Source organism: Brachyhypopomus gauderio, chromosome 8, assembly GCF_052324685.1.
Source record: "Brachyhypopomus gauderio isolate BG-103 chromosome 8, BGAUD_0.2, whole genome shotgun sequence".
Classification (NCBI taxonomy): Eukaryota; Metazoa; Chordata; class Actinopteri; order Gymnotiformes; family Hypopomidae; genus Brachyhypopomus; species Brachyhypopomus gauderio.
The window spans coordinates 7667070-7679046 of NC_135218.1; the positions used below are offsets into that span (position 1 = coordinate 7667070).

General features: G+C 46.2%; 1 protein-coding gene across 1 annotated transcript; it reads left to right on the forward strand.

Annotated features, from left to right (window-relative positions):
- The first annotated feature begins 2941 nt into the window (after positions 1 to 2941).
- Positions 2942 to 11777, forward strand: txnrd3 (thioredoxin reductase 3). Its single transcript, XM_077014129.1, has 16 exons — positions 2942 to 3359; positions 3803 to 3863; positions 5509 to 5618; positions 6163 to 6270; positions 6438 to 6510; positions 6641 to 6760; positions 7134 to 7276; positions 7636 to 7751; positions 8144 to 8369; positions 8556 to 8648; positions 8768 to 8844; positions 9353 to 9509; positions 9646 to 9753; positions 9944 to 10039; positions 10136 to 10270; positions 10397 to 11777. Exons 1-16 carry the CDS (start codon positions 3243 to 3245, stop codon positions 10457 to 10459), a joined length of 1803 nt encoding a protein of 600 aa, XP_076870244.1. The 5' UTR covers positions 2942 to 3242; the 3' UTR covers positions 10460 to 11777.
- The last annotated feature ends 200 nt before the right edge of the window (positions 11778 to 11977 follow it).

Here is an 11977-nt window from a genome sequence, read left to right on the forward strand (position 1 = left end):
TCTCCACTCCTCAGGCATCTTCTGACCTTCCAAGATTCTGTTAAATAACCCTGTCAAAAAAGTATCTGTCAAAAACTCCACTGCTGTCTCTCCCAAACATTTCCATGCCTCCACTGGAATATCATCCGGTCCAACTGCCTTACCACACTTCATTCTCCGAATTGCAGCCCTTACTTCCTCCTTGCTCACCTGAGGCACTTCCTGATTCACAACCTCTACCTCTTCTAACCTCCTTTCCCTTTCATTCTCTTGATTCATCAGTTCCTCAAAATACTCCTTCCACCTTCCCAAGACACTCTCCTCACCAGACAACACATTTCCATCTTTATCCTTTATCATCCTAACCTGCTGCAGGATGCCCATCACGGTTTCTCTCTCTGGCCAATCTGTACAGATCCTTTTCCTCTTCCTTAGTGTCCAACTTCTCATACAGCTTGCTATATGCCTTCTCTTTAGCTTCTGCCACTGCTCTCTTTGCCTTATGACACATCTCCTTGTACCTCTGTCTACTTTCTTCATCTCGCTGAAAATCCCAATTCTTTTTAGCCAACCGCTTTCCTCTCAAACTTTCCTGAACTTCCTTATTCCACCACCACGACTCCTTGTCTATCTTCCTCTGTCCTGAGGTCACACCAAGTACCTTCCTAGCCACATCCCTCACTGCATTTGAAGTCTCATCCCAGGTATCCAGACCACCACCACCATTACCCAGTACCTGCCTCACCTCATCCCTGAATTTTACACCACAGTCCTCATCCTTTAACTTCCACCACCTGATCGTGGTTTCCGCTCTCACTCTCTTCCTCTTCTTCACCTCCAAAACCATCCTACATATCACCATCCTAGGCTGTTTAACTACATTCTCCCCTGGTAACACCTTGCAATCACTAACCTCTTTCAGGTTTCGTCTCCTACGGAGGATATAGTCGACTTGTGTGCATCTTCTCCCACTCTTATGTTACCCTGTGCTCTTCCTTTTTCTTAAAGTGTTAACTACAGCCATCTTTACCCTTTTAGCAACTCTCTCATATTTAATGTTAAAACAAGGAAATTGGTAGAGTAAAATGACTGAACTGATGAACTTACATAACATAGTGCATTCAATTTATAACAAGTGTAATCTATTACAGTGGACATTGCTTTTAATTTTGCTCTGGTTGAATACATACTTCATAAAGGATCAGTGCAACAACAACAACAAAAAAAACCGAATGAACCAAGAATAAAGAATATACCTTTTTTCTAGGGCTCTGGTAAAATTTGTTCCCCCTTGTATTATCAATGTAAATGTGATGCAGATAGTATTAAAGTTACTGAGGGAAATGGTAATCTATATATAGTTTATCAGCATCAATAATGTACCTTAAATACACTCCAGCAGTTACTCTACAAGGGGAACCACTTTTCCCAGTCTCTGGTAAAACCTGTTCCCCCATGTGTTCTGTGTAAAGGTGGTACAGATAGTTGTAAAGTCACTGAATGAAGTGATTATACAGATACTCAGCACCATTTCTGTATTTTATATCATCTCCAGCAGTTATTCTACAAGAGAAACCACTTTTCCCAGTCTCTGGTTAAATATGTTCCCCCTGTGTTCTCTGTGTTAAAGGAGGTACAGATAGTTCAAATGTTACTGTGTGAAGTGGTAAAAGAGATAAAGTTTATCAGCATGATTAATTTATATCAAATCTACTCCACCTGTAATAAACAGAGGGGGCACCACTTTTGTTCTGGTTCTGGTTAAATGTGTTCCCCCTCTTTTTTCAGTGTAAATGATGTAAATATACTGTATATACAGTAAAGTTACTGTGTGAAAGGGTAACAGATATATAGTTTATCAGCATGATTACTGCAGCTGAATATCCACGCTAGCTGAACACTGTAAACAATGCTATGAATTAAAAATATAAAGTAAGAAACGTTACTACTGTATAGGGTTGCCAACTCCTTGATAAATAAATAAGGGACATCTCTCGGTAGGGCTGGTCACCCCATTTACCATCCCCCCCCCCCCCCCCCCCCCCCCCCCACACACACACACACACACACATACACACACTACCTGCCCCTCCTTTTGCATGGTTTTGAATGATAAAAATATGCATAGAGTGAAATGCAATGAGTGAGAAACCGCTTACCCGGAGGAACAGAAAGAAATACAAGAGCAACAAGAAACACGTGGAGCCCGTCTGAGCCTCCCGCAGCGCTACGTCATGATTTCGACATGCGCACTGTGGGGGGAGCAGGGGGAACTGAATTCACCGTAACACCTGAATATGCCAACAAGGGCTTGACAGTGATGGCTTCTTCGTGCTGTTTAATCACAGCGTTGCTCGCATACTGGCAAATATTAGTCATCTTTATTTCTCACTATAGTGAACGGGAGCAGTGTCGTATATGAAACATTATTTTATTTGGTTTTAGCCACAATATGGTGCTTTGGGTCAGCAGAAATAAAGCGTGTGATGGTAAAGATCGGTCATATCTATTTTGACTTACAGACACCATTTACTAATTTACCATTTTAAAATCGGCCATTTAGGTTGATTGTACAATTTCATTAGCTAAATAATTTAAATTAATGAATATGAAAGGTTTTCGGGTTTCGACGTTCCAACACAAAATCAAACAGAAGACATTTTACAGCTTAACGCATGCCTTTGCTAAATAACTGAATAAAAACTACGCTACTTATCAATTCCCACCACAAGGTGGCAGTGTTACGCTACCACAGTCTGTTTAGTTGTCTTGAACGTCTGCCTGTTGGTCCTATTCTTGTCATTTAATTTAAATTGTAATTAAGGAGTAAATGTTCCCCACATGAAAGAATTCCGCGTAGTTACCTGGTAAAAAAAAATCGCTATGTGAACGCAGCATAAAAAATTTCGCCAGGTGCCGAGGCAGCCCGAACGACGTCTTTCTCCGCGCTTCAATGCGCACGCGCAAGGGTTCTACGTAAGAGATCTCGCGGGTTCTGTCTCCCCGAGGACGCGCGCGAGGACGATGAGGGGCAGTAGTTAGGGGCAGTTGTCTGTTGGGTTTCTCGTTAGTACGTGGACGTGTTGCGCCTTTGAGGTCCCCTTTACTGCCCTGTTTGCCCCAGGAGGCGGAGCGGCTCCGTAGTGAGAGGGTAGAGAGTTCTCGGTGAAGTTTTCGTTAGCCGGTGAGCTAGCTGGCGGTATAAGTTGGTCTGGTTCCCCCACACGGACGTCGAGGCGTCTGGGCGGCTCAGCGGTCCAGTCATGCCGCCGGTGGACGACGAGGCCGGTCGCGGTCAGATTAAAGCCCGAATTCGTGAGCTGATCGACTCCAACGCCGTTGTGGTGTTCAGTAAGAGCTACTGTCCCTACTGCAACAAGGTGAGTGTGTTTATCGTGTCAGAGCCTCTCTCCGCTGTCTCGGAGGTGCGTGAGAAATGGCGGTAAGTTACGGTTTGTATGGTGGGACGTGTTGGGTTAGTTAGAAAGATACACACACACACACACACACGTCCAATACAGGCCGAGAGGAAATATCGGTCCGTTTATCTCCACATCTCCGGCCAAGCCCTATCAAGAGCTCTCATGCAGTTATTTACGAGTTTTAAAATCAAAACTAGTATGGATAAAATAATAATAACAATAATAATAGAATAGTGCTTCCAAAAGAATTGTCTGTAAGGTTAATAATTAATATGTGGTTGAAAGGAAGTTTGGAAGTAGTTTTTCTTAAACCTCCTTAGAGCAACCTTGATGATCTGTCCTTCCTTTTCATGGAATGTAAAAGTTCATTAAAATGACACTAATGTTTGATCTTGTCTTAGGTGAAGGAGCTCTTTAAAGAACTCAATGTGGCGTATAATGCCGTAGAACTGGATTTGATGGGTAAGTAACACTGAAGTCTCCAAGTGATGCCTTACACTTAACTTATTGTTGTATATATTTGTGTCTTAATGAATTGTAAATTCATTAGGATTACAATGAAAAATTACTGTGACTTTTAATTATGGAACTTGTTGCCAGACCTAAATTTGTATTGACTAAAGACTTGTATGTCTAAACCACAAGCCTTATTTTACACACTGGTATAAAAGAAGGCAGAATAATACTAATAGTTTTGCTAAATATGGTTATATTTCTTCAGGAACATAGTAAGTGTGTAGCTGGCATAACCCTCATGTTGGTATGTCCAAATAATATTGTTTATTTTTGGTGTAACGAGATTTCACCTGCTCTCCTTCTGTTGTGATGCTGTCTTTTTTTCTGTTGAGTAACTGATGCAGTCTTTGTTGTGCCAAGTCTGTCTAGGTCTTTTCTTACCCAGGTTTTACTGGGATGATTGATGCGGGGCAGGGACAAGTATTAGTTAGGCTTTGTGTAAGAATGCAGTGTCCATGAGACGGTCCCAAACACCGGATGTTCCGTACAGACCTCGAGAGTCTGTGGTTATGCCAGCAGAAGTTGTGTCTTAACTCAAATGTTGCCTAATGCATCCCGGCGTGTCCTTGTTAGTCTGTGGCGTTTTGTAAATGAACACCAGCAGAATCATTTCTCCATGGCTTCAGTCTCAATTTAGCTAATTAGATTCTGCTTTTTGTACAGATAAACTCGTAGAAAAGAAAGGAAGTCATTGATTGAATTACTGCTCACGTTGAAGGCCATGTGAGCATGCCGTGTTGGGCTGTCGGCTGGTGTTGAACAGTCCCAACGCCACGGCAGAACTGTGTGGAGTGACTGCACCTGACCGAGCGAAATCCTGCTGAGTCATTCTCCCCTGTCCTGCTTGGCAGGAATCCATTTCTTTTTTTTTTCTTTTTTTTTTCCCTCCCTCCTTTAGCCTGTGAACTCTCGTTCTTCATTCTTCCTCGTCCTTCCCCACGATTCCCACTTCCTTTACTTTCCTGCTCTCACCAACTCCCCTCTGCTCAGTTTATTAATTTATTATTTGCTTTTAACGGCAACTCTGCACATGTTTTGTGCATATATAGCCCAGCACTCCCACTGGTGCAGTGTTTCCCAGTGCGGTCCCATGCTTGGTCAACCTGCTCCAGCACTGCTATCTGGTTTTTTTCGCGGGAAAGTCCATCGTCATTCTCAGCAGTACAAGTGAGCGCCCCCTATAGGGTGGTGTATGTGCCGCCCTATTAATCTGCTCTGTGCAGAACTAAGTGTAATGTGAACATATAGGCCTGCAATGCAGCATAGCACTGTGGGGACGTTATCAGTTATTGAGCAGTGTAACGGTTCAACTTTGACACGTGAAACGGTGTCTCGGTCTTGCAGCTCTGTGTAGTGTAACTGTTTGAATCCATCAGCCAGTATTCAATGACCCCGCCGTATGACTGACTCTGGGATTCTAGCTGCGGTGTTCTTTACCACGACAGCAGACGCTCGGGGTCTGGGCTCCAGCCCAACAGAGCTGCTAGGGTCACAGCTGCGTGGGCGGCCAGGTTACGGCGTGGCAGGCCTGCCAAAGAGACGGTAACTTGAGTGGCTGTGTTCAGTGGCATCCGTGTGCTCTGTGTTCTAGATGAGGGTACCAGCTACCAGGATGTACTACATCTGATGACCGGGCAGAAGACGGTCCCCAACGTTTTCATCAACAAGACCCACGTTGGAGGTTCTGACAAGACCATGCAGGTATCAGCCACTACTGAAATAGGATTTTACTAGCGTTAGGTATGCTGTTTAATGGGAATGTCATTAGTTAAAATGCCTACAAAGCAGACTTCAGGACCACCCTGGATTACTCTGGATTATCACAGAATACAATACAAAACACGAAAGGATTAATTTACATAATACTACAATTGTAAAGGCAAACATTGTAGTTAACAATTAACAAGCAATCTGTTCAGCTCTTGATTTAATACCGACGCAGGCAGTAGACAATAACATTGGTTTCTGATCCGTGTAGCCAGTGTGCTAATGTCTTCAAATCTGTCAGTCTCGTCTCTCTCTCTCTCTCTCTCCCTCTCTCCTTCCGCCTCAGTTTTGTGTCCGGCAGCTTCACCCGCCAGCAGTGTAGATAAGCGCCCTTTTAAAGCTCTACTTTAAAGCAACGAGCGAAAGACATTTGTAATTGGAATGAATGATACATGAGTACACTTATTATGATTACCTCTTATCGCTGTGGAGTTTTTTGTGTCTATGGTAATCAGTTCTCCGGTTGTCATGGTAACAGGCACATAAAGACGGCCTCCTCCAGCAGCTGCTGGCTGCGGAAGGCGGGTCCTACGATTATGACCTCATCGTGGTGGGAGGTGGCTCTGGAGGCTTGGCGTGCTCAAAGGTCAGGGTGACGCCCATCGACCTCCGGTCCATATTCACAGGGTCCAGAACACATGTGGGCCCTGTGCACGCTTTTCTGGGCCTAGTGTCAAGTTAATTTGCTGATACTGATGTTGTATATTGTCTGCATGGCTTGTGTTAACCGTCCTCTTGATATTGGTTCAACAGGAAGCCGCAGCCTTGGGGAAGAAGGTGATGGTTCTGGACTTTGTTGTCCCCACACCTAGGGGCACCTCCTGGGGTAGGCAGGACTGGCCATGGAGTGCTCGCACCACGCAGCATTGCAATCCAATCATAACCGTAGTTTCCAGTAGTCCCCGCCCCCAACACACGCACACAGATGTCTGATTGGTCTGTACGACTTTGTTCAGGTCTGGGCGGCACCTGTGTGAACGTGGGCTGCATTCCCAAGAAGCTGATGCACCAGACCACCCTGCTGCGTACGGCCATGCAGGACGCCCGCAGCTTTGGCTGGGAGTTCAGCGAGCAAGGTGAGGCACACCGCCCCCTACTGTCAGATGGGGTTGTAGAAGATACGGTGTAACTGGGGAGGGACCAGTGTCTGAGGGCACGGTGTCTCCTAGTTAACCATCCTTCACACCAGTCTAGAGTTCAAAGGACAAATAGCATGTTCGTTGCGATCTGCTCTTGAGTTCAAAGAGCAAATTGGAGGAACGTATGCCAATACTATTGAACCACTAGAAGATTATATCACTTCTTTTAGAGTAATTTCTAAAAAGAGGAATCGATCTAGGTGTTGGTTGTGTTGAAAAGTTCTGTCAGCTGTCTGTACACTGAGTCATTTTATAGAACAAATTTCATTTAGGAAAGTTTTGAAATCTGAGTGCTTGAATGATGTTGCAGTGAGTCATAACTGGGAGACCATGAAGACTGCAGTGAATAACTACATAGGCTCTTTGAACTGGGGCTACCGAGTTGCCCTGCGAGACAAGAACGTCAACTACGTCAACGCTTACGCCGAGTTCGTGGAGCCACACAAAATCAAGGTGGGCGTCTGAGATGAGATGAGAACCTTTGACCCTAGTGCAGACCTGCTGCTCCTTCCACGTCCCCAAAGGCATCGAGCCAGCACTCGCACGGACGGGATGGTCTACACACAGCCCTGTTTATTGAGCTTTTTAATCCTCGCTGTGCTTAGAGTGGCTTTAAGAGGCAGAGTTTGTTTTCCCTGTGACCTGTCGAATCAGGCTGTCACAACTCGGTCTGTCCCTTTTTTAATTGGCTTAGTGTCATTCCGCAGTGCGTCACGTTAACGATTCAGTGACCAGCTAATGAAAGGTGTGTGTGTGTGTGTGAATCTGGAGCTTGTTTATTAAACACTGCCTCGCGTGTGTGCTCCCCGCAGGCTACGAACAAGCGAGGCAAGGAGACGTTCTACACGGCGGCCAGGTTCGTGCTGGCCACGGGAGAGCGGCCGCGATACCTCGGCATCCCCGGAGACAAGGAGTACTGCATCACCAGGCGGGTGTGGCTCTCGTTACGGGGCGGAGACAGCGGGAGGCCGCTGGCTTCTCGCAGCGTGCACACGCACAACCATAAACTGCCGTCTCCTGGGGGTGGGGGTGTAGCGCAGGGTGTAGTTAGCGCAGCTCAGTCTCTGGGGGGAGCAGCTCTGGGAGTCCCCGATGCTGCAGGCTGGTGTCGGTCCCGTTGCCGTCAGCCGAGCCGGAGCTGCAGACGTGGGTTTGAGGAAGAGACGGAGTCCATCTGTCTTGATGCCTCAGATGCGCTGCCTGCTACAGCCTTACATAAGCTCTAGTTTACCTGATGTTTCTTAATGCAGGAACTTTGGCAAGAATCAGGCACGTGTTTGTGTGCTAAGCTGCATTTGTGTTCTCTCTCTCTCATCACAGTGATGACCTGTTCTCCTTACCCTACTGTCCTGGAAAGACACTAGTGATTGGAGCATCCTACGTTTCCCTGGAGTGCGGGGGGTTCCTGGCTGGCCTGGGGCTGGACGTGACCATAATGGTACGCTCCATTCTCCTGAGAGGCTTTGACCAGGATATGGCCAACCGTGCAGGGGACTACATGGAGACACACGGGGTCAAGTTCCTCAGGAAGTTTGTACCGGTGAAGGTAGGTCTGTGTGTGAGACGCAGGGCAGGAAAATACCAATACTGCTTAAGGTATTGTTACTGTGGTTGTGTAATAAATATGGGGGAGCTCATGTCTGCTTGCCCTTATGAACCCTGTGTGTGTGTGTGTGTGTGTGTGTGTGTGTGTGTGTGTGTGTGTGTGTGTGTGTGTGTGTGTGTGTGTCAGGTGGAGGAGCTTGAGCCAGGCACCCCAGGCAGATTGAAAGTGACTGCCAAGTCCACAGAGACCGGCGAGATTATTGAAGGAGAATACAACACAGTAAGTGTGAAAAGTAACATGCCACCAGTCTTTATACAAATCCCTATTATTCTAATATATTCATGCATCTATTTGTGAGTTATCAGATCATAAACAAGCCCCTCTCTGTTCTTTCTTAGGTGTTAATTGCTGTTGGTCGTGATGCGTGCACTGAGAAGATTGGACTAGATAAAGCTGGAGTGAAGATTAACCCCAAGTAAGTCTCTCCTCTTCCATTATCTGTAGCTCATTCTCTTCCACTTCCTTATTGGCTGCTCTTGTAGCTCCTCCTTCCATTCAAATGCAAGGTTCTTGTTGCCATAGATATTTGGTGAAGGAATGTTTAAGGAAGTGCAGTCGGAGAATCACTGTGATTCAGCACTATTGCTCTGGGGCTGTCTGGATGTGTGTCCTGAGTTCCTAATTCAATTGTTTAAACTGGGTGTGGACAGCCAGTCATGGGGAGATTAGAGCAGAGATTACAGCAGCACATGATGTGTTTGGTCTGACTGGCCGTATGACTCCATGAGCCTTGTGTGTGTCCCTCAGACTTCACATTGGTGTGAATCCCTCCTGCCCTTCACCCCAGCAGGTTAAGCCTGCTGTCTCTGCTTTAGTCTTTGCTTACTCACAATAAACAGATAAACAGAGGAACTGGCAACCACCCAGACTCAAAAAGGGCGGGTGGATGTTTGTTTGTTTATTTGTTTGTTTGTTTATTTGAGGAATGGGAAGGTGCCGGTGAATGAGGAGGAACAGACCAACGTTCCTCACATCTACGCCATCGGAGACATCCTGGAGGGCAAATGGGAGCTGACGCCCGTGGCCATCCAGGCTGGGAAGCTGCTGGCACGCAGGCTGTACGCCGGCTCCTCCACCAAGGTGCTCCCACGTCGCAGGAACCCCCCACATGGGCTCTGGGGCTCGGGGACGCTTGTGTTAGTGAAAGGTTTCATACAAGACCAGCGATTGCACTCGAGGGTCTCACGTGGGTGGGTGTGTGGCTCCATGTTTGCAGTGTGACTACGTTAATGTTCCCACCACGGTGTTCACCCCTCTGGAGTACGGCAGCTGTGGCCTCCCTGAGGAGAGGGCTGTGGAGCTATATGGACAGGAAAACCTGGAGGTAGGTGTGTGTGTGCGCACGTGTGTGTTTGAGACATCACCCTGCCAAAAGTACTTAATCTATGGTAATAAGAAGAATAAAGAGGGCTGTTTGTGTTTTCTTTAAATTAATTTATTTGTTATTATCATTGTTTTTTTCTATGGTAGTACATGTGTTTGCTCATGTACATTCTCTCTGTGTGTGCGTGCAGATTTATCACAGCCTGTTTTGGCCTCTGGAGTTCACCGTGCCCAACAGGGACAACAACAAATGCTACGCCAAGATCATTTGCAATAAGTTGGACAATGTGAGTGATCTGATGTCCTGTCTACCTATCTGTCTTCAGGCTGAGCAAGTGTTCAAGATGCTTCCAGTGCTTTACATCGTGTGTGTGTGTGTGTAGGAACGTGTGATTGGTTTCCACTACCTGGGCCCTAATGCTGGGGAGGTGACTCAGGGTTTCGGTGCTGCCATGAAGTGTGGGATGACCAAGGACCAGCTTGACATGACCATCGGCATCCACCCTACCTGCGCTGAGGTGTGTGCGCCACTGGCCCTCGGACGCACCGCTCCTCTTTATCTGATGCATATGGATTGGCCATGATCCCTTTTGTTTGTTTATTTATTTATAATGAGTTTCTCTTTGTTTTTGCTTTTCTTCCAGATTTTCACTACGATGGCGGTGACCAAGAGCTCTGGTGGTGACATCACGCAGTCTGGCTGCTGAGGTTAAACCCTGCTGCTCCAACAGGCTGTCCTAAACCCACGTTAGCTGCTTCGTGCTAGTTTACGCGGGTCCTGCCGGTCCCGTCCACGCTGGGACCAAGTCCTCAGTTTGCCCTCTGTCGCCCCCTAGCTGATGCATTCTGCAGCTCGGAAAAGATGAAAATGATTCAGTGAGCTTTTTGAGTGCGGTGGGGAGTCCTTTTAATAGAGGGCATCCAGCGCTCATTTGGACACCGGGTCGCAGGTGCGTTCCCGAGCCGGTCCCACTCTGCGCTGTTGTGGCGAGTGTGGGTCTGAGAGCTGTGGTGGGTGTCTGGGGGGGCTGTAGTGTTGTAGGACAGCCTGTTGAACAGCGGGGTTACTCTGCTGCTCCAAACCCTCTGAGTCTGGGGCACAAACGCTCGGGAGTGAACGTGTGCTTTTTGCCTATTGTAACCACACGCACGGTCACTCGTGGTGCTATGTGACGTTTTAGCCCTTAACCCAAAATCCTGAGGTGGGCTAAGACTGATGATTTGCGCTTAGGCTTGAGAGGTGAAACACACACACACACACACTATATACTGACATCCTCAATTTTATGCTCACAACCAGGGCCCTCTGATTTCCCAAAAATACCATAGCGTTAGATCATCCTCAGCAGTGTCTGTATGCATACTGGGTTGTGCACATTGTACAGTGGGTTTCTGCACACACAGTGCTGCTTGGCCTGCACTGTGCTCTTAATGTCTAGGTGCACATCAACATCCTGTATTGTGCTCTGCCATATTAGATTCTGTTCTACTGAATTTTTGGGAACTGGGGCTTTATTTAAGGATAAAAGTCTATTTTTCTCCGAGTGTGCATTGTTTGTCTTCATTTGCTCTTGTAATATTACATGCATTCCAGCCTGGATATTGGACTGAACCGCAATACAGAATAAAGTAGTTTTGCAGTAACCTTTCACTTTACCAAAGTGCAAACCAAAACTTGTACAAATATCAAATGTCTCCATTACTTCAAAAGTATGTTGTTTATTTTCAGTTCTCTTTGGTTGGTAATGCTTAACAATGTAGTTACACGTTCCAAGTTGGGCATAACCTGAATGTTACTATTTAAATAGTAAAGCTTGGATCATAATCAAGTGCTGGTTTGTATCCGAGCTCGTGGGTTTTTTCTGGGCTATGTATGTTGTATGGCCCTCCAGTAGCTGTAGATCTCATTATGTCTAAAAGTGCTGTCGCTTAGCAGCAATACCTGGCAAACATAAAAGCCAGACTTTCCATGATGACCATGTTTTCTGAGTAATTAAAACTATTAAAGCTCTGTACACGCAACCATTTATGGCCTGAGGTGTGAATGTATGATATTTTTGCAATGTGCAGTGTAAGTGCACACACCTGTGGGAAGCACATCTTATTTTACAAATTACAACGTCATTAAGAATGCATGAGAAGATGAATGAAAGATTTAGTTGTCTAGTACTAAATTGCTTTTGCAAAAACATCTTAGATATGCCTGCTTTGAGAAACCAAAAGCA